This window comes from Larus michahellis, chromosome 5 (assembly GCF_964199755.1).
Source record: "Larus michahellis chromosome 5, bLarMic1.1, whole genome shotgun sequence".
Lineage (NCBI taxonomy): Eukaryota > Metazoa > Chordata > Aves > Charadriiformes > Laridae > Larus > Larus michahellis.
In genome coordinates, this window is record NC_133900.1 from 9,547,518 (window position 1) to 9,574,589 (window position 27,072).

The 27,072-nt window shown below is 44.2% G+C and overlaps 1 protein-coding gene across 5 annotated transcripts in view; it reads left to right on the top strand.

Moving 5' to 3' along the window:
* The window catches only part of ANK2 (ankyrin 2), a 334,684-nt gene that overhangs the window by 25,711 nt on the left and 281,901 nt on the right, over window positions 1-27,072 (top strand). For all 5 annotated transcript variants that reach the window (XM_074588630.1, XM_074588633.1, XM_074588636.1 and 2 more), the window contains exon 2: window positions 2,569-2,627. In XM_074588630.1, the coding sequence (XP_074444731.1) occupies window positions 2,607-2,627 (21 nt within the window). In that variant the 5' untranslated portion in view covers window positions 2,569-2,606. The remainder of the gene's footprint in view (window positions 1-2,568; window positions 2,628-27,072) is intronic.

Genomic DNA, 27,072 nt, shown 5'->3' on the forward strand with positions numbered 1-27,072 from the left:
ATATGGCAAAAGTGGTGGTATGGACGCAATATGAAATACTTTTATTTTCAGAATTAGTGCCTGTAAGGATATATTTTGGGTAGCTTAGGGATCATGTAAGACAATTATACCTTTTATAGGCGGTATTGTAAACTTTTGAAATTATCATCAGTTTGAGCGTAGAAAAGAAGTAGCAATAAATGCAGCTCAATCATAGAAGAGGGATGGATGATGAGAAGGCTCTGGGGAGACCTTAGAGCCCCTTCCAGTACCGAAAGGGGGCTTACAGGAGAGCTGGGGAGGGACTCTGGAGCAGGGAGTGTAATGATAGGAGAAGGGCTAGCGGTTTCAAACTGAAAGAGGGGAGATTTAGATTGGATATTAGGAAGAAATTCTTTGCCATGAGGGTGGTGAGCCCCTGGCCCAGGTTGCCCAGAGAAGCTGTGGCTGCCCCGTCCCTGGAGGGGTTCAAGGCCAGGTCGGACGGGGCTTGGAGCAACCTGGGCTGGCGGGAGGTGTCCCTGCCCAGGGCAGTTGGAACTGGATGATCCTTAAGGTCCCTTCCAACCCGAACGGTTCTAGGATTCTGTGATGTGTTAATGGGAGTTGAGATTCATCTGAGGCTTGCAGATGTTGACACCTGCAGCTGTTGGCTGGTCTCCCTGCGTGGGTTCTGGAGAAGAACAGATGCTGTTGCCTAGATTTGAGCAAAGATGCTTCCACCTGTAGACTGGTCCCAGGCTGCGCTGGAGGCTCTGCCCATCCTCTGGAAAAGAGCTCCCGGGTGAGAAGGGGGGAGTTACAGGGATCTCTATGAGGCTCTGAACTCAGGCCTGTCTCCCTTTCAGGGCTGGTTTGGAGAGACCTTGTTGAAAACGCATGCAGTGTGTAATGACATGGAAAACCGTGTTTCTGTGGAAGAGAACTGTGAGCTTGTCGTGCGTATGCTTCTCTCGCTGCTGCCCATGGGAGGGTGTAGTTCTGTTACTGGTTTTGGGGGCTTATAGGCACTGTTGCTCCAGTGTCTTCCAGATGAAACTTGAATTTAGTAGTCCCAGTACTCATTGCTTTGCCGGGATTTCACCTAACAATTGATAAAACCGTTGCAGCTCTTCCTCCCAGGATTATATGCTTACGTGACTGTTTCACGTTTTGATTTTCAGATACGTTTTTAGTTCTTCTCCCTAAAGCAAAAAGGCTGACAGACACGATCCTCCAAAAACGAGGAAGCAAACAAAACCCTAAAATAAAGAAATTCAAGTCCCCTCGTACCTAACCCAGGTTTACGAGTCTGCAAACCAGCTCGCCGTTGTGACTCGTTGGAGGCAGGAGCCCGGTGGGACTGCTGCTTGGCCGCCTGTCTCTGTCGTCGTTATGTATTGCTCGCTAGTATTGCCAGTTGTTCTTCAGAACCCGGCTGTCCTGTCGCAGAAGTCGTGCTTTAATTTGCAGCCGTTTCTAAAAGTGCTTTAGGACAGTAGTTAACATTGTAAGTAACCAAAACTGTTTCTATACGGCGTAGAGAACAACAGGGTTGCGGAATGGGCTTATTTATTTTGCCATTTGGACAAATATGGAGCACAACTCAAATCCCTTGTGATAACTTCAACTTAATCACTTCAGAATTACAAAGTTTGGCTGTTTGTGGATCTTGACACGGTTATCTTGAAGAATTTGAAGTTGGGATGGGAAAAGCCTTGAATACAAGTGTGGGTTGGTTTTTTTTTTTTTTTTTTTTTTTTTTTTCCTAAAATGAAGCGTGGTAAAAGCAAGAAAAGAGCATCAACTTCAGAAGTGGTTCTGATGGTTTTGGAGGAAAAGGGAGGGCTAGGGAAGAGGATGAAATTATTGAGTAGCGAAGGAGTGAAAAGGCAAATGTTTTTGACAGCAAGCTGCTTTCTTCTTTTCTCATGAGTAAGTAGTTCCTCGGACAGGTGGTGGTATCAACTGTTACACGCCACTGTTTATTCTCTAAAGCCATGAGAGATGAATGACGGAACTGAAAAGAAAGTGATTAAAACACGCATCGTATGGAGATGGGTGGGAAAGCTGTGCCCGAGTTCATAGAACTAGCCTGTCACCTAAAGTCTCATGGTTTGCTGTCCCGTGCTCCGGCTGCTCCAAAGGTGTTTTCTCACCGGTAGCTGTTGAGAAGGTGCGCAAACGGCTGCATGAATTTCTGTACTGAAGACCGCGTTGGGCTACTTTTGCTGAATGTTTTATATCTCTATTACTGCAACTGCAATAATGACTTTTTTCCAGAGTGAATACACAGAATGTGGAAAACAAATTATATTGAGGGCATCAAGTGGATTTTACTTAGAAATCTCTTACTGGGGAGGAAAAAAGCTATACTAAGAAAAAAAATTCTTAAATTCAACTACTGAACACTTAGCCAAAGCAGAAGTGAAAACGTGTCACCTAAACTAATAATATAACCAAAACCGATTACCCGAATAGTCTTACCTAATCTATAACTACTGAAAACTTACTGGGGAGCAGTGGAGAGCAAGGTATGTATTCACAATAGATTTGAGAACGTGGAAAACTAATGAATTGTTCCTTTTTTTTTTTCTTTCTTTCTTTTAGGTAAGTAACTGAAGGGGACATGAAGAATTGACGTTTAAATGGCCAGCATGTTGCAAAAGGTATTTCACTTCAGATTGAAGAGGAATGCACGAATAATTCATTTGAGTATTCATATTTAATGAATATTTGCCTCTTTTTTTAAAAAAAAAAAAGTAATTGATTAAACCTTCTTTTGTTCACTGAATGGTTGAAAGAAGTGAAAATCGTCAAGCTTGTTTGTGCTACCCTTAAGCGATATCAGCATCTAATGGGGAAACCGGATACTATTCTCCTAACTTTTTATCTTGTGCCAGTCTAACACAGGTTGGCATTTGGTCGTCCTTCTACCTCTCTGGTTTGCAGTGACGCTGTTGAGTGCGGAGGTGAAGTGTTTGCGGTGCCTCGCTAGCGGCTCGCCGCTTATTTCAAGGCAACACGCGGTGCGCCGTTCAGAAGCAGCTGTGGGCAGGGACTACCCTTCAATTCTGCCGTCCCTGTGCGGGGGTTTAATCCTTCTTCACTATCAAATGACATCTAGGCTGACAGGAGGACCTCGCTGTGTCATTGCAGAGAGGACAAAAGTACCTATTTTTAGCTAGCTAGCTAAAATGATTTTATTTACTGTATGCTACAAATGTAGTAGGAATAATAATAGGATGAATTGAATACGTAAATATGCGCTTGAAATCTTTTTCTGCCCCACAGGCTCTGTCTGAGGTCAGGCTAATTTTGCCGTTGGTCACTGGCAAGGCTGTTTTAGATGCTGGTCATAAAGCCGATCGATGTGTCACATCTGATTTCAGAGAGATGGCACTTTGAGAAAGCTTAAACGGGTGTCTGATCTCTGGCCAGCCAGATGGTTGTGTAGGTCTGCAAGGGCTTACCGCGCGTTGGGAAGTGGTATTTGTAAATACGCTGCTAACAAAATTCTTCAGCTTCTGCAAACGACACCCGCGCGTGAACTTCAAGGCACGCCCTGCTATATTTTGTTCTCAGTAGTTGTCCTACTGATTATTATTTTTTTTTTTAAATTGCTGGTGGTAATGGATTATAATTTTGTAGAGTGTTTGCTGTCAAACGCGGTAGTCTGTGAAATCCATCAGAAGAGCGTAGGCTGATGGGAGAGCAATGGTTACAATAGAGTAATTCCAGCTAATACCTATTAGGGATGGTAACGCAGAGTTATTTGGAAGAATCTTCAGAAGGACTGGTTAAAGAAAAAGAATTCTGTCTTAGAAAAATGTCAGCGTTTCCTAATTATTTCCATTAGAATGAAAGTTACATCAACGTCTTTGCCAGAAGAGTGGAAAGAGGAAGACAGACCTTTTGATTAGGGAGCGTGTCTGGGATATGCAAGACAGACTCAATTTCTGATCTCGGTAAGGCAGAGCTGAGGTTTAACTCGAATTTCCTGCTTCTGAAAAGATTATAGAGACTACTGGGTTCTGGGCTGTTCTCCTTCCCTATTTTTTTGAGTTAAAACCCCAAAGCTATATTGGACACAAAATTTAAGTATTCTGACAAGATTCTCGGTTGAAAAATTATGACTGGTTTTGCCTTTTATAGACTTTCCACTATCGGCTGCGTGTAACCATTTTATCATCTTTTTCTGCTGTTCCTCCTGATTTTTCCTCTCTCCGCTGGGATTTTGCTGACACAGAAATGTCACGGAGAAACAAAGCCTCACCTGGAGCCGATTTATTGAACTGGAGTTCGGTAATATTTCAGCTTAAAAAAAAAACCAAAACCAAACTTGTCCAACTAAAACTTTGGTTGTACTTTATTACTCTGATCTACATTTTAAACAAGAAATATTTTGAAAGATGGGGGTATAAATGTGTCGCGGCTAAGCAAGCCAACAAACCAACCTTTTTTTCCTCTCCCGAAGCTTGCCGTAGTTCTTACTAGCGCTGAGGTCCTTCTGAACGGAAGCACGGACGTATCCGTGTGTGGAAGGTAGCGACGGCAGAGTTCTACTTATTATCGGCGATCGAATACCTTTGTGGGAACAAAAAGATCCGAGCCCCCAGGGAATGCCACAACATGGTTTGAGTCTTTTAAAAGAGAAACTACTTGGGTAGCCTTTAATCAAAATGCTGCTAATTGTGGCTGCTTCTGAACTTCATTTATTTATTTTTTTTTCCCAATTTGAGCAGTTGAACACTAAGGAAACCTCCGGTTGTGAATCGGAGGCAAAACTTCGGGTAACTGGGGAAGGATGGCTGGATCCTGCGGTGCCCCTGCACATCATCCGCTTATTCTTGACGTTTACCTTCCCTGGCGGGTGGCCGCTGGATGTGGCGGCCTGAATTGGGTGAATGATACGCCGGTGCTTAAAGCTGGTTTCAGGCTTTGTGAAAAGAGGTAAGGTTCCGTCTTCAAAGTCCATCCTTTCAGTAGGCTGAAACGCATCCCGCTTGAGGGAGCGGTTCCCCCTTAGTCCGGGGTGTGAGCTTAGGACTCGGAGTATAGCGGAGACACAGCTGCGTGGAAAATACAGTGGAGTACAACTTAACGTGTTCCTGGGATTTTCCTTAAGCGGTTATTTGGAACTGATAAAATCTATGCAAAAATCAGCGTTAATTACTCGGGCGCTAATTTTATACACCAAGCAAAAAATATTAGGTCTGATGCAATGCTCACGGAATACCTCCTGTATTGGGTGAATGCAAAATCAATATAAGCTAGTGCTGTGTAGATTTGTGTCTCATGAGCTACATCAGGAGACATTGTGGGGAACCAGATATGGTGGTAGAAAAAGATGAAATTAGAGTGATTTGTTTCAGGCAATTTAGTTGATTACGTTTGACATGTTATCAGGTCTCCGAAACGTAACTAGAAGCTTCCTCTTGGAAACATGTTGTGTCCTGTCTGTCTTAATGATCATCTGCAGTGCATTATTATCCCTTTATTGTAGCTATGTGCTTTCTATCAGAAGCCAGCGGAGCCTCTGCTGCTGAGGAAGGCAAAATCCCTTGAATTTTTATGGGAATGATAATCCAATTTTATATTATGCCTTGGAAAGTTTTCAGAGGTCATCTCAGTAAACCAGGCGTCGTTCTGTGAGCTGCATCATCACCATCTCGGGCAGCCTGCCCGATCGGTTCTTGAAATACAGATCCACTTCCCCCCCCCGTTTTTATTTCCAGTTACGTTATATTTTTGTCTGTTGAGCCATATGCACCAGTTTGAGCTCTCGATGAAGGACTTTAAAGGGTTCTGCTGAGATTGTACAGTTCGTTTAGGTAAATGCGATGCATGCTAAGGTCAGGGATTCTCCAAAGTAGGTCAAAATCCTCGAAGACTTCAGACTCTCGCTATTGTCTGGTAATTTTGCCTGGCCTTTTAAAAACACAAGTTTTTAGCCTGTGTGATTGTAGAGGTACCAGTGGAAATATAAACTGTGTTTACACTGATTATTCCCCCCCAACCCCGGTGCTCAACTAAGCCTTTGTAGTGCCTGGAATGAGAGGTGGATGGGTAGGTGTTCTCTTCGTCTTTTTCAAGACAGCAGGGACTCGGCAATCAGACCTGCGCGCATGTATATATATAAAATATATCTATTTTTTTTATCACAAAACAAAACGTGTTTATGTGCCATTGGTGGGTAGCAAGGTGGCCGGCATTGTGCTGGGCAGCAGGGAAACGCTGCCCTGTCTTTTACTCTTCGAGCTTTTGATAAAGGGCGCTTCCTGGGTTTAGGGCGCATGTTCTCCCCAGCTTTCCTTGCACGTTCCTAAAGACAGAAGTTACGCCTGCGTTTTGTCCCTTTGTTTTCGGAAACAATTGGCAGATTCTGTAGCTTGACCGTCTACCGTTTATATACGTGCCAGTAAACTTTGGAAGAGTGACTTGGTGCTTGTAAGAATCACTGAAGTACTGAGGTGCTTGGCAATTTCCTTTTCTGTTTAATGCAAAGAAAACTAAAGAATATTAGATTAGTAAAACAGCAGTCAGAACCGGTGACTGTGTGCAATTTAGCACCAATTTTGTGGGCAAAACCCCCATGCCTGTTAGATTCCATTTCTGTGGAACTAAGAGGGTAATGCTGCATGCTAAACTCCCGGGAGAGGAGTCAAGTTTTGGAACTGGAGCAAAGGGAGGATGTAGTTTTGTTTTCGGATGTACGTCTGCCTGACTTAAAAGAGTTGAGAAGGAGCTGCGCAGTGCCTAATTAATTTAAAACTGACTCTGATTACCCCTGGTAACTAGGCTTATAAACGTTGGCAAAGATTTAGTTGACTGAAACGAATACGGAATTGGAATCCTGCACCGAGTTTTGGGAAGTTGAGAATTGGCCGTGCTCTCCAACTTGGCTTGGGGGAGAAATGCGTTGGTTCACTGTAATCTATAATGGGACGCCTCCGTAGTTTTATTTGTACGTCTTGGAAAGTTTGACCCATAGGTGCTCAGTAACAAAAGCGACGTTACTTCAACAAGTAGCGAAGATCTTTGTTTTACGCTACTCGGTTGATTACCGGGACTGGTGTTCTATCAAGTAATGGTGATAATTAGGTAAAGTTGTTGTCTGAGGAAAGGAAACTTGTTTTTTCACGCTGTGAACAACTGATCTCCTTGCCAAATACTTTTGAGGCCGAGGTGACCTCTAATCCAAGCTGATTCCGAGTACTTCTCTATTTGAGTGTGTCACATACTCTATTGGCGGTATTTTCCTCTAGATAACTTCTTTGTCATATCGGTGAAAAAGGCTGTAAGTGGAGGACATGCGTGCTTGTATTAAGACTTTTACAGCGGACAATGACGGCTTTAGAACTGACAGAAGGATCTGACGCCTGCACCTTAGCTTTATTTATAATTTTTTCCTCCTTAAAAAGTGGATGCAGCGCTTGAGGATTTCTTCTTCGTTTGTTAGCGTACATTGAAAGTTAAATTGCATCCTCTGAAGTCTGCATCTGAAACGCTTGTACGCACAAACACAACACGTGATGTCCCTGCCCATGGCGGGGGGGGTCGGACTTGGATGATCTTTGGAAGCGCCTTCCAACCCGAAACGTTCTGTGATTCGACGAAGTCGTAGTTGTAGCTGTACCTCCTCCTTTCCTTCCAGTTGCATTGCTGCAGCTTAATCTTTATTTTTGTGCTGTGTTTAAGGGTGGTACAAAATGCTTATCTTCATATTCTGTCTAGATACGCCGTGACTTTAACTTGTGATTATTATCTGCCTGTTTCAATTTTCTAAGGAACAGATCCATCTGAAAACAACAGCATAGGATGTCACATTAAATGGTACTTGTGTTGGCAGCTTCAGGGACAGGAAAGTTTGAATGGACGTAACCAATAAATTGCCCTTTGACTTTAGATTGTTCCTTCAAAACAAGAACGAAATGGCGTGTGCTGAGTTCGCACTGCTTTTTGCCTCCTATTTCTCCGTAGGTACGCAAGAGGCTCGTTTTCTTCGTGATTAATTTAATTCATCATGAGCCTGGCCTGTGTTGCAAAATGCAAGGAAAAACATTCTTATTGTAACCAAAATGAGCGTGAAGAAGTCACCGTTGTTTTCTTGGGCTCTGTGACTGCAAAATGGGAGAAATTCCCGAGTCTCTATGAAGAGTTAAAAGTATTTCTCTCTTGTGATTGATTTTTTTTTTTTTTTTACATGGAATGCTTTCAGGTGCAGGGGCAATTAGCGGCTGAGCTAAATAGGACCAAAGAGGGACCGCTCCATCCGAAATTGAAGCTAATGGGCCGTAAGACGCAGGGGATAATTCGAGTGTCCAGCACGAGGTTTGAGGCTCGACTGCCGCCAGAAGGATTGGGGAAGCTGGGTGTGTTGGCCAAGGGCTTGAACGACGCGCTGCGAAAGGGGTATTAGCTGTTTTAAGCCGCTGTTTAGCCATGCTTGAAAATAGCTTTCAGTTTAGCAGCTGGGAAGAAAACGGGGGCGGAAAGCATCTCTTGCTGGAGGCGGTCACTGTTTAATAAGCAGATTGTGTAAGGCCCTTGTGTGCCTTGTTCTCTTCTGACTTGGTGCTTGTTTTTCCCTTTTTCCCTGGGCATAAAAATAGAAGGAAGAAGCCGCATCAGATAGGCTAAGATCTCCCAAAGTGACTTTGCTTTTATCTAAAAGAGCCCGAAGTATAAATCCTGAGGGAGTGTCTGATATGGTCCTAAGCCTTCCCGTGGCTCGTTTTCCAGACATCAAGTAAAACCTGACACGTGAAGCACAGACTGCAAAGAGCAACAGGTTGGCTGCCGTTTTGTTGTTCGTCTATTTTGGCCTTTTTGCCAAAACCTTATTTATTTTCTTTCACTGCAAGCGTGGCAGTCAAAAGGGCGTTACGTTTTTCCAGTGAGAGAATGGGTAGTTCTTATCAGCCAGCCAAATCTCTTACGTTCTGTTTATCAACATATGTTGAGAAAGCACTTTGTTCTCGTGCGGTTTTTGCAGTTTCCTTCTTGTGCCAGAAGAGATGAAAACACAGGTCTGTCCGCTTTTAAAGATGCGTATGCCGTTGTATGTCGGGGGTGTGTGTGTTCCTATTTTATTAAAATGGTCGTAAATGGGCAGTGTTGGGTGAGACTTTGTGTTAAGAGGTGAATAGGAATGGGTAACTGAACTTTTTCCGAATATTCTTACAAATGAATTGTGTACCACTAGCTTCTTGGCGTTCGGTGTTTCCTTTACGTTTAAACACCAGCAGAGAACCACCTTGGCAACCGATCCTGTGAAGGTATCGTAATGCTGATCCAGCAGCGTTACAAACTGTTATATACCTGTAGCACCACACAGAGAAGGTCGGTAAATCAAGCAGGGATAATTCCCGGTGTTTTACGGAAGTTGCAATTCAATTATTTTGTGGTGTTCTCGTCTCCAGCTGGTCTCCTCTCCAGCTAGATGAAACCTTCTAGGAGGCAATGCTACATCTTCTGCCCGGTATATTGACTGTCGGCTGGGAGCGAGAGCTGGAATTGTAGGTAGTAACGTTCTTGGATGAAGCGAAAATGCAGAATTTTGTCGCCTCTGCTTTTCTCTTAGCCACGTTCCAGCGCTGTTTCTGGCACAGGTAGAGGTTGAAGATGGGGCCGCAGTATATGACTTTGGACAGCCCCAAATTTTTGGTGGCGCCTGAAACCCTGACAAAGTCATCCTCTTAAGCTCGTGCCTACCTTTAAGCATGTTTGTACACTGCGGGGAATTTCACTCTCCCGTCTTTAAGTGCCACTTCAAAATGCACATCGCACTTTCTGTCAATCGGCGCGCTTCGCGCATCCTCCCTGAGGATTACTGTTCCGTTGGCTGTATTCCAAGAGTCAGTGCAAAATCCGCTGGAAGCGCGGTTTGTGCTGGGTGTAAGCGTTAATGGTAGAAAGGTTCCTATTGACACGTTTCAGGGTGAACTAGTTCACCCTCCATCACCCTCTTTGCTGTGTTTAGGGGTAGAACAGGGTTTTTTCCTTCATCGAGTGTCAGTGGCCGGTAGTTTTTATAAATCTTTGGCTTCCCTACTTTGCAATGGCGTGAAATAATAATTTAAAAAAAAAAAACAAACCCTCAAACTTTTAATTGAAAGCGTGTAGGCTGAGGTAACAAAATGTTGCTCCCCGGGTATATCCCAGGTTAGGAATGCGAAGCTTTCAATGGACTGTTAGGTGGTCGATCTGTTTACTCCCTTACAAAATCCATTCTCCGGATTTACTTGGGTAGGGGGAAGGAGGAAAAGGGCTGACGTACGTTGCATACGTGTTTAAAATGACTGCAAAACCTGCTCGGTGGTCTTTACAACCGCCTGCGGGTGTGATGCCTGTGGTTCAGATGCCTGCGTCGTGCCGGAGGTGGGACCGCAAAGGTAGGGAAGTATTTTTATTTCCTTTATTGTGCTCGGAGCCTTTTAGCGAAAGCAGCTGATGGAAGCTGGGCTGCCTCGCTGTCTGCTCTTGTTTTGCTGGGGCTGTAATGTCACAGCAATTTGTCTCATTAATTTGTAGCCACGAGAACAAATTATGATCTGCTGTTAACGGTAATTACATGAACTAAAAAGGTCATAAAAGCGATAGGGAGGAAGTTGTGTATTCTGAATATCAAAGCTGCGCAATTAGTATTTTTCCCAAACATTTTTAATCAAAAAAAAATATGGAAGTGTGTGTATACATACATATGTATATATATGCGCATGTGAGCGGGTATAGAGCATGTAAGTGTATGTTAAAACAAAGACTGTGTTCATGGTTTGATACTAGAAAATGTTAAATATATAATGTATAAATTCTCAGAAGGGAGGCAGCTGATGTAGTCGGGCTGAAAAAAAAAAAGTCAAAGTATTTGAATAAAATCCTGCACAGCAGTAGGTAATCGACACTTTCTGCTACATTTTAGCTCTTTTCTTTAGGGTAAACACAAACAGCCGTTTTTTTTTTTTTTTTTTTTAGATGGGAACTCGGTATTTTCTAAACAGTCTGTTCACAGTTTGTTATAAAAGAGGTTTTTGAGTGAACATGAGTAGCGGGATTAAAAAAACCCAACTGAGCGGTGCCTTTTGAGAGCGACGCAAACCTGTGGGGTCGGTGGGAGCCTCAGCTGGGCCTTCCAATGGGAGAAATGGCTCCTGGGTGAATGGGAGGTAACATGCAGCGGAAGAAGTCGCCGGCATCTACATTTAGGTAACCATTCGAGGAAAGCAGTTAATGATTTTTTTTTTCCTATTTTTTTTTTTTTTTTTGCACTGAGCCATTAGTTTTTCCAGAACTTTAAAATGGAGTAGCAGCTGGAAAACCTGCGTTTTGCCTCGTGTTAAGAACTGGACGAGTACGGAAACAGAAGTCTGATGTAGGATCCCCTGTAAATAATGTTAGGCTTCGGACACTTGTCCTAAAACAGAAGCAGAATAACAGAAAGGGTCCAAGGAAGGCCAGCACCACCCAGGAGGGCACGGGATGTGTTTTCGGAGGGGGAGGAAGAAATAAGCATCTCATTTAGGGAAAGGGCACGTGACAATTTTAGCTGCATCTCCTCCGTTAGGAGGCTTAGCTGGGAGCTGCCGTTCGCTCCTGATCTTCTCATAACTCTACAACAGGAGTTTGTCTGTCTGGAGATTACGTCTTCTGACGTGGCCGGAAACTTGCAGAACTTTCTCCTTGGTTCTCATCCCTCTTTTTTTCTTGTTAACTGGTATTTTCAAAATCACTTTAGCGATAGTCTTGAAACCGTAAATATGCAGTTAATTGATGGACTGTTGCTCGCCTTGTTCTTCAGCCATTCTGAAAGCATGTGATGAAACAAACTTTGGGCGTTTATTCATTACCCCTAAAAGCTGCATTTTCAAGATCAGACCCCGGGGGGAATCTGTGTTTCTCAGCGTTTTCTCCTCAGCGACAGCCACAGCCCCGATGCTCAGGGAAGAGCAAGAGCAGGGCAAGAATAGCGGATGCTTCCCCTGAACAATCTCCCAGCCTCCAGCTGTTTTGGGCTCAGGGGATTTCCTGAGCCTGGATATTGGCTCTGCGTGTTTAATAACCCTCAGTACTTTTGTCTGTCACAAACTTGTCCCTCCTTGAGCCGAGGTAAACCCCTTCCGCCTTCCTAAATGAAGGAGAATTCCTGCCACCACCTCTGCTCCAGCCCCTGGGCTGGGACATCCGAAGCCTTCTGTCCTAGAACATCGGATGTGCTCTTCGATCCAGGGAGGGGAAAATACAGCGGTTACAAGGGAAAACAGTGATGTTAAAAACATGGATAGTTATTGCCCACGTACATAGTTGAAGTATGGTGCTGAATAAGGGCATATGATCAAGAACAAAACGAAAACACTAAAAAAAAAACCCCCTTGAAATCTTTATTGAAATGACGAGGCGTTTGAGTCTGTGCAGTAGCTGGCCGCTTGTCTTGCTCTCCTGAGTATGGCTTTATTTAGAAAATATTAGCTTTCAAAAGGAAGCCACCAGGAAATGAGTAACTTTTGTAGTCACAGCTGGGTTTAAAAAGTGAAGATAAAATAGCAAGGTTTTACCGAGGCACTCGGTCCGTTTTGTGTGCGGAATGATGCAGGGGTTTTGTGAAAAAGCATCTACTGATTCTGTAGCACAAGAAACTAATATACTGTATTTCCTTGTTGTTGGCATTATGTGTTGTTCCTGTCTTTCATTTGAAACCCTGAAAATGTGGTGGTGGGTTTTCTTTTTGTAGCTTCCTGATTTTAAAATAACTCTGTTAAGAGTGTAGGAACTTAAAAAATGCCTCAAAAATCCGGGTCGGAGCCTCATGCCGTGGAGCCAAACCAAACCACGGGCTCGGTGACGTTCGCCGGCTGTGTGCCCGGCTTGCCGAGGGGCGACGCGGGGCAATAGCACGAGCACAGCTCAATGGTCAGCGGGGATGGAAGGGGGCAGTTATTATTTAACTCTTACGGTTCTGTTTAAAGAAGCGGCAAAATAACAGCAGAGCGCTCATTTCGGCGTGCATGGAGAACTAGTGATGGAAAGCACTAGACATGGGAACGGCACTGCGTAACGGTAAATACAAGCTCGTTTTTAGAGGCTTGTGGCTTGTTCGGTTGGGGATGAGTTTTCATGGGGATGGCAGAAAGCTTATCCCTGACGCGGCAGCCAGATTTTTCAGTCTGCGCTCCAAAGCGTGAATATTCTAGAACTTTTTCAGCAAAAAGGTGGTGAGAATTTTCTTAAAATAACCTGTTCCGCACACACAATGTATTTTTCTGGGGCTAAACTGTCAGCCTGAGATAGGCCCCGGGCACTCGAAAGTGTTTTAAGTGTGGTATAACGACAAGCAACTTGCCCTTATGCTGCGACGTGTTAGACGATCGCAGATCTTGCTCTCTGCGCCACAGCAGTAACATCTGTCAGTGTAAGGATTTAGCCTACTTTTTCTAGCGTAAGACGACGTTTTGCTTTTCTTGAAGTGATTTTTGGCTTTAATGTCAAGTGGGAGAAACGACAAAAATGCTGAGGGCGCTGAATTGATGTACCCGCATCGTGGCAGTTTCTTTAGAAGGAAGCAAAGCCCGGTCCCGTAAGCCTGCGTCTGGGCTGCAGCTCCTCCTCGACGGTAACGGTGCGATAACGCAACCCTTATTTGTGGGTGACGTCTGATATTTTCTAGATCTCCACGGCAGTGCCGTCACAGCCCCAGGAGCTGGTGGAACGCCACTGTTCGTACACCCCCACGGAGTCGTCATCTCATCCAGCAAAACAACTGGATGCTAGCGTTAGTAGCGGGGGGGGGAAAGACTCGTTTAGTTTGGCGGGGCAAAGCACTACCAATAAACTGTTGCTATTAAAATAAATATTGCCAAAAGGCATCCGTTCAGTAACGGGAATTAAATTTGAGTCATACGCGACAGTCCCTTTCAAGGGCTGTGGGTACAATAAAATACAAGTTCAGATATTTCGGTAAGGACCGTGTTGATGGGGCAGCACGCACTCGGCCGAAGCGAAGTTTCATTTGCTTTCACACATGTATTAAGTATCAATGTTTTGACAGTTCTCCGGTTACTTTAAAACTTGCGTTATCCGTCGTTGGGATATGCTCTCAAAGACGAGTTGCTCGTACCACATGGGTTTTTTTTTTTTTTTTTTTTTTTTAACGTCATCGGCATAAAATCAGCTTGAAAATTACGGTTTGCCGGGGTTTAGGGGTTTGGTGGTTGGTGATTACTAGGTTTATTTTTGGGTGTTTGACAGTCTCTTCACAGCAGGTAAGTCAATTTTAACTTACTGGAGAGAGATGTACGCAGATAATTAAGAAAAATAATGTTAAGAAGTTATTTTTTCCTTTTTTTTTTTTTTTAAAGAAAAGGTCTTTCTTACTCCTCCAGCCACCAAAACCCAAAGTGTATCTTACTCTTTGTTTCCCTTAAACTGGACTCCCACATTAAGGCAATTAGAGCATGTAACAAGTGTCGTTAACGCCCAGGCTGTGCCCAAGTCCGTGTTTCGAGGGGAAGCAGAGCTATTTATATGAGACTCGAAGTGCAACGTCTCTCTGATAAAGGCCGGTGCTTGGGGGTGAAGGTTAAATGGGAGCGATGGTCCCCTGCCAGCCTGTCGGGGAGTTGGGGTCATGCAACGTTGTCGCCAGGCCAGACAGCGAGCCAGGGCGAGAAATAGCTTCTGGATAACTTTCTTTATCTGTTAGCCAGTCAGGAAGCCGTAGCTGCGATAGTAGTGAAGCCAAGTTATTTAAAAACGCTGATATTAAGAGACAATTAAGTGTTGGTTGCTAGGGTATGTAGCTTACCCTTTAACTGCTTTTTTTTAAAGAATATCCAACACTTAGTTTGTTTCCTGTTTTGTTTTGCTCGGTAATAATAAGTTATAATGCTTAAGCAAATCGGACTGTTTTGTTCAGAAAGTGTCTACTTTATTATTTTAGTGTTATGTTATTATTTGTGGCGCGGGGATCGTTGTCCCATGATTGATTTTTTTTTTTTTTTTTAAACTCCTTAATCCCAATAGAAGAAGGGCGCGCTATTTGGCAGAGTTCTTCAGCTGTATGATGAGAACATAGCCTTGAAATTGCTTATCTAGTGATACGAATAATATCACGTGAATAACTTGTCATAACTTCCTGATGCATATGGATTTGATTTTTTTTAATGGGGATTTTAGCTCTTTATCCCATGAGGGGCGGGGGGAGAAAAGACTAAGGTATTTTATAGGTTGATTGCCAAAATGGAAAGGTAGACTTATTGATAGTGAACATGTAGAATGATTCTGGGATGAAAAGCTGAATGTATGTGCTTTGCACCAAATTAAGGGAGCCGTACTGACTTAGAGCAGCTGCCTCCAACCTTCCCCCCGTTATCAGAAAGCTGTAACGTTAACAAATTAAGTATAATCACTCAGAAGACTGCGGTGGGGTAACAGCGGCCTAAGTGTTGAGGATACTGCTGTTGAGAAATAGTCCCGGAGGGTGTGTTTAAAAACGTGCTTTGGTGTATTTGAGCGCTCGGCGCTCACAGCTCAGCTCGAAATTGTGAGGGGGATGAGCGCGTGGCGTGGCTGGTGCCGGGGGCCCCAGCGAGGGTGTGCGTGTGGACCTGGGTTCTCGGCTTCTGGGTGTTCGAGCTATCTGGAATTATAGCTGCTAAGAGAGAGTTCTTGAATATTTTAGCAGAGCGCGTGCACATGTGAGCACCTCACTACAGGTTTCACATATGTTCGATTTCCTTGCGATGCTTGTTCTGCGTGGCTTATCCATGGCATTTAAATGCTCAATTTATAAACTCTACATCAATATTAAAATACTGTTTTAAAGATTACTTTCGGGTATGCTAGGCAGCTAGACACCGATGCTTTTGGATATTTATTAATTTGAAATCTAATTGAGGGTCTCTTTGCCGCTCGGATAAGTCTCGCTAACATTGCGTTTAAGTCTGATAGGCTTTGCAGGATGTTAGGTATTTTTGACTATTTCCACGGCTTTCGTTGTGATGGTCTTAAATCTGGTCTCTTACAGCGATGTGTGTAGCAATGGGTATGCTCCTGGGATCCTTTTTGGGGCGGGTGAGCGGTCACCGAAGTCTGCGAATGTATTTATAGCTTGGTATTGGCTCCAGTCTCCACCTGGCAGCGCTGGGGTGCTGATGCGCTCGCAGGCCATCGGAGTTGTTGCCAGAAATGTTTGCTTGGCATGACAGAACCACTGTATGGACATGAAAACGTTGTCGCTGCCCGCTGTGTATCAGTTTCCAGCCTCGGGTGATGGATCGCGAGGACCCGGGACCTGCTGGTCCCTGGCTGCGGTCGCTGCTAATTGAGCCCCAGGGGTAATTTCACTCGTGTGTTGCTTCTCGGTTCCCCTCCGTTTGCTGTTGGGGCGGTGAGTTCAACCGCTGCCCTTTTTGAATCAGCTGCTTTCACGTGCCCTCCTCATCATCGCTGATACCGCCTTGGCACGTAGCGACCGTGATGGACGTGCACGGGGGAATAAATGCGTGTGACTAAGATATACTGCTTGGGTTTCAGCTCCCGGTGCCTGCAACGCTGGCGCCGAAACCTTTAATAATTGCTAATAAGCATGGTTCTGTGGGATTGAATTTGGCGTGGTACTGCTGCCTGGTGGGCTCCCCTGCCGGGGAAGGCAGGGCACCGCCTCGGCGGCACTAAACAGATTTCTGTTTAATTGCAATATTTATGGGAAGAAGAATCTTTGCTTCGTAGAGGTTAGAAACCTGAAAACCTGCGCAGAGCTTCAAAAAAAAAAATAAAAATCAAATGTAAGTGGTTAGGGAAGTCTTGTAATTATGTCAGCTACCCTCTTCTTGCATTTACTTTTACCCAACAGTAATGTAGCCGTAAGAAATCATGCTTAAATCATGTTGCGGTTTCAGTGGAGATGCATGACCCATGCGTGTGTGTGTGTCTGGCGGTGACAGCGAGCATCTAATGATGAACAAAGCATATACAAAACTTGGATTTGATGCTCTATCGCCACCTTGTGCTCATACATCTTTCCACCACGCCCTGGCGATGCAGAAATACGGTGGGCTGGGGAACTGACAGGGGATGATTGTACAGCGTTTTAAGAAAGCGGTGCCGAAGGGCAATGTCAGTTCCTCTTCTGAATTCCTGAATGCAGAGCCCTGTTTAAATAATACCAAGGAAATGTCTTCCGTCGGAAAGCGAACGATGATTTTCATCGCTTTGAAAACGCAGACGTAAGCCATTTCTCTGACGTGGAGTGGCTCAGCCTGACTTCGATCAGCTGAAAAGCTCATGGACCACAAACTGAAGCAGAGACGGTATTTGTGGATCGCGTTGTGAATCGCAGAATTGAAGAGAGTAATTTAAACCTTTTGAACGTTTCAATAGGGAATAAAAGCACTTGTAGAAGTCGTATTGATTACTGAAAGTGCATTGGCTTCTTGCAAAGATTTCTCCTCGGTGGTCTCTAGAAAGCGTGCCCCTGAATGTTTATGCTGTCAGCGTTTACGACCTATTATCCGGCCCAAACGCTGACTGTAGCTCCTCCTGCTCCATTAGGAACTCTCTTCAGGCAGGGGGAAATGGAAAATAGCAGCTACCTTCAGATATTACTAGTAAAAATCAGTCCTTTTTAAAATGTCGGAAATAACGTGCAATTTAAATTATAGCTGGAAGGCATATTAATCCTGCATTAAATTCAGGATAAAGAGGGAACAGAGGAAACTCGATGATGTTCCTAACAGGTGCTTTTAGCAAGGAGAATTAGATAGGAAGAGAAACCGCCTTGGACCTTCACAGATTCTGAAACCCGTGAGGAAGCAGGTGTATCATCACACACCAATTTCTTCTTCTTCCCTTCTGTTGGTGTGGCTTAATTAAAAGCTATACCACTAGCAAATTCTTTTTGCCTGAACCAGCTCAGCACCTGCAGTTTGTGAGGGTAAAGAAGGTGAAGTCAGAGTTGTAGGAGAAGTAAATCTGGCTTAACAGTAAGCGTGCTAAGGAGCACAGTGACCCCCCAGCTGGGTTGTACTTTCATCCGTATTTATAAATAGTGCAAAATAGGCTCTTTGAACTTAGGCAGATGGGATACATCTTGATACAGCTTCGTGACCTTGATGTTAAAGGCTAGAAAAGAGATTTGCTTTTGTCAGTTGTGCTGTGGCACAAATTGCTGTGGCTGCTGAGCTGTGCGAGTAGCTGCGGTAACTCTGACAGGGCTGTGTGGAACGTGCAGGCGCTCGTTCATTGCCTCCTGACAACTTTTTGTTCTGTTTGCCTTCATCCTTTAAAAAAAACCAACCAAACAAAAAAAAAAACCCCACCGCCTCTCTCTGCATCCACCTTGATGTCGTTTTACCTAAATGAGTTTCTAGGCATGGACCCTTCTCTGCAGAGCAGGAACCACGCTCAGCATGGTGTCTGATTTGCCCTGGCTCTTTTCGTGGTGTAGGTGACATTGTGAAGGTGCTTACAGGGCAAATTCTTTGCCCCCTCGGGACCGTGCTTGCTTTTGCCTGGGCCTACAGTCTTGTGGCCCATAAAACGGGCTGTAACGTGAGCAATGGCAGTTACCACTCTGCGGTACCTGCCCAGGGGCACGCACAGGTTGAGTTGTCTTGACTTGCTTACCCCAGGCTATCAGAAGGGCAGTTACTGGTCTAATATCGACTATAAGTTGTGGTACCTTATTCCTCTGTTATAAAACTGATGCAAAGCAGTTTTAAAGCTGTATCGTCTCGATTTATTTTAATTTGCTAATTTAACTAGACTCTCAACCTGTTTAAAAATTGCTTACGAGTGCCCACATGTGGTCCTGGCTTCTGCTTCACGCTGCTGAAGGGTGGCCTCCAGTCCCACTGGAACGCAAGTGGACGCTCTTGGACAGGAGTTATTTCCTGCAGGTGGGTTGCTTTTGCGCAGCTCCACAGCGCTGCTTTTTTTTTTTTTTTTAAATTCTGAAATGGACTCACCAAGCAGATGCACCAAGGCAGAGTTTAAAGTCAGGCTTATAGCTGCAGATGGTTCACTCAAGCTTTGCTCATCAAAGGATCCTTTGGTAGGTGGGCCTTGCTGAGCACGTGTCATGGTTTAAAGACCAAATATCTTTAAAATTTGGATAAAGCCACAAAATATTTCCGTGAAGATGAATGTCCACGAATAATATTGTGTTGCATCTAAGAATGAGCGTGCCTAGTTGGGCAATACAGGTGGGATTTTGAGGTTTAAGAACAAAAGATGCTACAGAGTCAGTCTTGAGACAAGATGCTCCAGCTGCGTGGTTAAATAGGGGTGTGTGTGTCCATTGTTATTCATCAGTTATTCATCATCTGACCTCTGGAGTGGCCACAGTTCAACCCACATCAGCCCCGCTAGCGTCCCTCCGTTCTTACTGGAAGGGTGGCATCCCAAAGAGGAAGAGGGCAGTTGGGGTTCTGTCCCTTGGAGATGGCAGATGATGGCACTAGTTACGGTTTGATTTGACTCGGTGTCCGTTCAAAAGGAGCCGAAATGAGAGGATGAAGGAAGCGCTTCGGCTGCTGAGGGTCTCAGCGATGGAATAAGAGCATCCCGGCTGCGTGGTACACGTGCGTCTTCCATTTCTGTGGATTTTTCCTCTCTCTTTTCCTATCTATTTTCACTTCAGGAAAAAGATTTTGTGCTGAGGAGAGCATAAATAAGTACTATCATATCAATAATAGTTGCAGTAATATAAAACAAACAATATTTGTTTTGCAAAAGTTACGTAATTGCACAAGTGACTGTTGGGAATTGATCTTCAACTTGTCTCTAACGAGGAATTATTTGGGTTTATGTATGAGTTGTCAGAACATGATGGTAGCATTTTGTCAGGGGTTCCTACTTTAGCTTTCCTCGCCTTCCTGGTTGGGAAACTTAAGTTTGGTATTTCTTGGTTTTCAACTTCTGTGGCTTTATTTTCACTTGTAGCTGGCTAGACGACAGCCTCGTAAGTATCTGGTCTCTACTGGTAAATTTTATTTTGAAATGCTGTTGTAAACGCGGAAGAATTACAAATTAGACTGAGCTTGTCACGAAATGTAAAATAACTCGGAAATCACAAAGAGTCATTTCAGTTTCTGTCAGAATCTGGATTATAGTCACACTACGTTTGGAGTTTTTTTTACTATTTTTATGGGGTTTTAGTGTAGCATCAATAAACGTGTTTAAAAATCGGCTCTCGCAGCTATTTTTCAGGACACTGTTTCAGAGCGTAATGAAATCTTGACGTTTAGTCAAGCTTTGACATTTTCTGTTAGACCAGATTAAACCTTCCTTCGTGAAGGTGCATTTCAATAGACGGGAAAGTGGCGGTCAGAGGGTCACCTTTTACTTCTGAGGTAACGTCTGACTTTTAGGCAACAAGATAATAACGGGATTGAGCTTGGTCACTGTCTGGAGCTGTAGGATGTGTCAGACGCTTTCACGGACTGAAACTCCAAAATTGTCCTTCTGACTTTTTGGTTTTAGTGTAAAACTAAGTTCTGAGTCAATGCAATTAAATGGAAATGGAAATGGTAATGTAATTATTATGTGTTCTTACGTTCCCGTCAAAGCTATGGGGGGAGTTCTTCCGTATAGATCATGTTTAATTCTGTGTCGTTGAGTTACCTCAAGGAAGAAGGCCTGTCCTATTGGAAAATACCCGCTGATTGGCAGGTAGCTGGGAATTGGCTCTGGGCAAATCTAAAACTGAGACGGCCCAAGTCTTGCCTTGACAGCTCTTGGGGTCTGCACGCCCTTCCGTTCTTGTGTCCCGCATACCTACGCGTGGCTAATAACTCCCTTCCCAGGCTCCACGTTTTTTTCTTGGAAAATGATGAGGTTTGAATTAAGAGGCCTCCAATTACTTTGGTGTGTTAAAAGCTGTGTGTTAGAAGTTGTCAGCTGTTGCTGCTTCAAGTGGACAACCAGCATGAAAAAAATAAACTCCCCAAGCATCTTGAAAGGTAGCGTATCTGGGCACGTGAATTTCTGTGTGTGGCTGGTGAGTGTTTCTTGGCTTCCACTGAAACCATCTCAATTTTTGACCAGGTTAGCACAGCATTTTAATATGAATTCAAACACAGCAGCATACTTTGTTCATCGATGTAGTTTCCTGCATTTGCTTTATCTTCTTGCGTGTAGTTAGCTTCTGTCAGGGTGTGGAGAAACTTGAGTATTTTACCTCATAAAACATAAGAAACATCGGAGCAATGTCCGCTTCCCGTCAGCGCATTGTAGAGTCTTCCTAATTGTTATCTGCCCGATGCGTTGTGGTGATTTCTGTGGGTGCGTTGTCTTCTGTTCTGTCCTACAAGCGCAATGTTCAAGTCAAATTGTATCACCAAAATTGTCGGAGAACTAGATGAGGCCACCTGTCTTTGCCTGTCTGCTTGGGCGTTTCCGTAGGTCATCTCTGGGAGATTCTGGAAAACTCCCTTACGATCATCTAGGCAGGGATTTCAAGTTACAGAATCTTTTGGCACTATAGGGGGAAAAAACCCAACCCATATTAAAACTTTAAATTCGACAAAGTGCTTCTGGGTTGTGTTTTTGTTTAGGAAGCAGAGGAGGTAGGAGAAGCATTAATGAGCTTTTGATGCTGTCTGCCTCTGGGCCCCTGAGTGCAAGCTGATGCGCAGAAAACTTGTTTTTAACTTCTCTGTCTCGGTGTGTAGGACATTCTTTTGTATTGTATTTGCTGTACAGATAAGCGTTATTGGATTCTGCCGTCTCACTCCCATAAGGAAGGGAAGGAGTTAAGTGCATCTGATGAGGATGTTTTCATTCCCTCTCGATCGCAGAGCGGCTGGATCACAGATGCATTTCTGTGCATAGAAAATCAAGAGGTCGGAGGAGGGCACGGGCTGTTTTTGCCAAAGGACTGCCTGTGATGTGCAAAACAAGATGGTCATCTGCTTTCGGTGGGAGCAGAAGCGAAGAGCTCTGCTGTTAAGAAAGAGATGGCTGTTTAATGTCCTGGTGTTTAGCATGGAGGAGCTGGGATCTAAAAGAAGAGACAGCCGTGTTGTTGGGTGGCACTTGCCCGGGCTCTTTGGGAAGGCAATGCAGAAGGCGGCAGACAAGCAGAGGATTTGGCACGTTCAGGGGCTTGAGCTTTCCTGGAGCTCTGCGTCAAGTGCCTTAAGCCAGTTGTTTCTCAAATTCCCAGTGATAAAACTGGAGAAAGATGTCAAACTGCCTGCCGAGATTAAATTAATCAATGTTGATGTTCAAATAGATTTATTCTGCATGGAAAGTCTATGGCCTGTGTGTATCTCTGTCTTCCCCCAGTTTCCTTCTGGGCATCCTTTGCCTCGGGCAACGCACTGTTATCAGTTGCCGGAATGAAACGTTTGCTTGGAGTTTTTGGATAAGCCAGTAGTAAAATTAGAGCAAACTTCGGGCATTTTCTCAGGTTTTATTTCAGTGAGCGTTAAGGCAATGTTTTCCGTCAGTGGAAATTGCGGAGTATGTTCTCGCTGCCGATAAGAAACGATGCAAGAAATCTTTAAAGGGCTGCTTTAGGAAGGTCTGCCAAGGGATGCTCGTTTCATCTGTGCGCTGGGTTGGTCGTTCAGCCGTCGCCGGGTCAGAAGGTAAATGGCCATTAATGCTTCGGCTGTATCCTTGAACCTCCCTCTGTGGCTACCTCCGAGAGAGCTGTTTTGCAGGCACGGGCTCGCTTCAGTGCAGCCTTGTCTTCTGGTGGCGAAGCAAGCCGCGAGGAGCAGTTAGCTAAATTAGAGCTGCCTGTGGCTTACGAGCGTGGAACTGGGAAACGAACTCGTCAAGGAAGAGTACAAGAACACCAGAAACGGAGGAGGGAGGGAGGATGGGAGCGGGGTGGGGGAAGAGCGAGGGCAAGATAGGAGAAAAAGGAAGAAAGGGGGGGGAAAAAAGAGTCTGGGGCAGATAGAAAAATGTCACTTTAGGGCTTTCTGTCTGTAACGTAGGGAAAGATTGACCAAGGTTTGTCTTGCTTACCAATGCATTATATGAGGGGGATGTTGAAGAGGGCACAGATCCCAGGGCTAACTGTATATACCTTACCCTTAAATGAAAAAGAGCCTACTTCATAGTTTGGAATCACGGCAGATTTGCTGGGGTGTCTAGGTCTGTGCTTATTAGGCTCTTTTTTGAAGCTTTGTCGTGGTCACGTTGCCTTGAGCGTGGGTGCGTGCATCCCAGTTAAGCCCATGTCTTCGTTGCAGTAATAAATAGTAAACTTCCAAGCCTACACGCATCTTTGAGAAGTGCGCGCTATGGATAACAAACGTAAGAAGGTCAAGGGGAAAGTGACCACAGCAAACGCAGCTGCCGTCCGCTATTAAAGCGCAAACCTATTCCCTGATGTTTTTGAATGAACGTTCTTTTTTTTTTTTTTTTTATTTCTGGGTCGAGAAAATGGCTCCCTGTTCTCACAGATGTGACTCCTGGATTGATTGGCAGGTTGAAAATCATGTCGTCTGCTCTTCTGGGCAGTTATGGATGTCCATTAGGAGGCCCTGGTGCGTAATGGTGCTGCCTGTGAGTTCTCTTGGGATTTCTGCGGTGTGCCAGTGGTCGTTCCGCATCTATACCTGTGAACTTGGTATATTTTCCAGATATTGTGGTTAACGAGAGGTCTTAGCATCTATTTGAAGTCAGTCAGTGTTTGCTATCGTAGAGGTCTTGTGTCTCTTCAGACATGAGTGGGATTTTTCCCACTTGTGAAATGACAAATGTCAAAACCGACAGCATTTTGAGCCCTCGATGGCTTCCCGTGCTGTACCGCATCTGTCAAAAGCGACAGTAATGAGTCTGCAGCTAACTAAGGATCTGCCGACAGCAGGGGAAGAAAGGGGCTGCATAATTTCATTATCCTTTTGACTTGCGGAGAGCAAATGCTTTATAACCTCCTCTCTTCCTTGATACTAATGCCTCTGGAATCCCTTTGTTATGTTAAACCTCAGCCAGTTGAGGGGTATCCCTTTGAGGCTGTAGTAGCTCAAATCTGAGCCTGGCATAGAGCTACACATAATTTCAGGGGTCATTATCCCGACGTATCTCTGCTTTTCAATTTCCGTTCAGTTCTGGTCTTTAATTGAAAAGGAAACGTTTTATCCCTAATCATACGATGCTATTTCTATCCTGTCCAAACCAAGCACAGTTCTTCCTTAGTAGCCTCAGCTTTTGAATTAAAAAATGCTTGACTTCTAATGCCAGAAACTTAATTTTTAGTGATGTTGGAGTTGCTTATGCTTGCCCTCGTTGAACATCTTTCTCCCCCCTCCCCGCCCCCGTAAGTGGAGAGATCAGCTTTGTGGGCCTCCAGCCCCTTCCTCGAGACGCGGGCGGAGAGGTGAGAGCCGAGCTGGAGAAACACGACCTTCCAGCACGGAGCAATTCCTTCTCTGGACCGGACTTGGCCGGTCTCGTTATGTGCCGTCCCTCGTTAAGGGCGAATACTGCATGAGCCAGTGCAGCTCACTGCTTTTACGGAGCCGGTAAAGAACATGCCGTGTCCCGTGTGAAACAACTTCACGGTAGGAAGCGGTGCCATCCAAGAACACCGAACCTTTCACTTGTGGTTGCCTTTTTTTTTTTTTTTAATTATGAATAGGCAATATTGTTGGATTTGAGCAGCAACCTTTATGAATATATTTAATTGAAGATACCGGAGGCTTACAAAAATACAGAACATCCTATATATGTTAATTCGTCATTAAAATTCGTTATTAAGGAAATACTTGTTATTAACAAACCACATCTTGTATTCTTTAGAGGTTATTTTATTACACTTGATGATTTTCTGAGTAAACCTTGTGATTAGGAGCTTGCTTGCTTTGTTATCCCTATTAAAGTTTATAAAGGGAAGATCTGCTTCTTAGGGTTATTTAAGGGCGACGTAGACTTTCGTTTTTCTTGGTTTCTGGTTGGGAGCAGGAGATGGCCGAGTAATTTTTCAAGAGGAGCCCTGCGTATGTATAAACCCTGACCCTTTATGGTGCTGTCAGCCATTTGACGGGAGGATTAATTTACTCATAATATTTTGCGCTATTAAGCATCCTGAGACACGCTTTACAAACATCGTCTTGGTTTTGCTCGGTGCTGCCTGCCCAGCCAGTATCTCCAGTTAGCAGGTAAGAAAAGAAGGATGAGGCGGTGTGTCTGTATAGAATGAGGTTATTGGGCAAAACCACAAGAGCTTTATCAGGTAGAATTGGTTTCGTCACAACAGTAACGCCAGTCTCTTTGTCTACACACGCACAAAAATGTAAAATTTAAGTATGTATGGTTTTTTCCCCCCTGTTTCCTAAGTAACGCATGGCATGACATGACTAAGTTGCATATTATGACGTCAACGGGTCATTTCATCTGCGTTCAGATGCGTTTCACTTGAGGTTGAGTTTTTGATGGGCAAGATCTGCGCATGACAAAGAGGGATGTCCTAAATCCAGATATTATTTTCTCCCTGGGTGCCCGTAGGACACCCTCTGAAGAGAAAACCTTTTCAAGGTGCTGGAGTTCAAGGTGGAGTTCAAGTTTCAAGGTGGTCCCGCACCCTGTTTTGTCAGGCTGTGCGTAGGCTTCTGAAAATTATTTGGAGCTGTGACCATAGGAAGGATTTTTTTTTTTTTGCCTTAAATGATATTTTTGAATGTCTATCTCAAATATATGAGAATGTTTCAGTTGGGTTCTGTATGTGCCAGGAAGAAAAACAGCTTTTTTTTTTTTTTTCAGTGGCAGCTGAGCTGAAGTCAGTGCTGACGTTCTTGTTTACAGCATGTCACTCTAGAAACAGACTATTCAGAGGATTTCTTGTGTTCTTTTAAGTCTGATATTTGAAGTCTCAATTGTTGTATTCTCCTGATTTTTTTTTTTTCCCTAGGCTTGAGATAACGAAATTTAATAGTGACATTGGGTGTTGGGGAGTACGACCCTAGGATGCTAATGGAGTCCCATACTGTAATTAATGGTTAAATGATATGTTAAGTAGTCACTGGCCAGACAAGTCTGATGTATCAGTTGTTTTTAAAAAGGGGTTATTTTTGCTATGTTTCTTTATGAGCTCTAGATTTGTGTTTTTCAGTCCCACTCGGCTTGAATGCGAGACGCCTGCTGTGGGAGGAGGTGATGGGAAGAGACAATGGCATCTGCGTTGGTTGCTAATTTTAACCTCTCGCTATCTCTTCTCTCGGGATGCACTGTGCAGACAGAAAAGCTTGTGGGCGAGTAGGGAGCAAAGCACTTTCCCCAAGTAAACTAATTACATGCCAGACAGAAACGGTTCTGCCAAAATGACCGATCTTCCTCCGAAATCCTTCCAGAAGTCTCTTCAGCTTCCAAAATGGAGTAGGAGTCTGGTAGGCAGTAGCTCTCTTCATCTCAGCTGTGGCCAAATCCAAATAAATAGGACAGGCTTGAGCCTTTAGTGGGTGTACGGTGCGTCAGACGCTGCCAAAGCCACTTTGAGCGCGTCCTGTGGGGATCCAGAGCTCCTTATTACTAGAGATTCCATGCTGCTTGGTACTCATTCCACATACAGAGTTCCTAAATTAAATTTACATTTGGGGACAACTGGATAAAACAGGGGATCGTTGCTAGGACTCGCTGATGTCTCGTAGCTCAATTTGCAAGGTTATGTGAGTGATTATAGCTGAGGAAGGCTATTTTCAGTAACAGTTTGCTTGATGAATTAGCCGCCTTTCTTGATTGCAGATTGTCTGCAAACAGTTTGCGATTTTTAACAAACTTGTTTGCTATTTGTAATAATTTTGTGCGTAATATTTTTTTTTTTCTTTCCTGAAAATTGCTGTTGGTTGTAAGATTGACTTTGCGGTCCTGAGAGAATACCGAGAGCAAACTCTTCCCATGAAACATCCGCGATAAACAAATAGAAAAATGTGGGGACGCAGTTGGAGGAAAATGATACAGAAGTCACGGGGTTGTTTGCGTATCATTTTTCTCATTATTTGTTCAGCTGTAACAGTGAGTGAAAATTGACACCATCTGATAGCTGTTCGGTAGTCTGTGTACAATGAAGCTGATGGGCTCCGGGGAATTCCCGCCTGTATCCCCATCTCTTGGATCACCTCCATGGTTGATATTAATTGACAACCTCTTTGCTGCCGGCTGCAG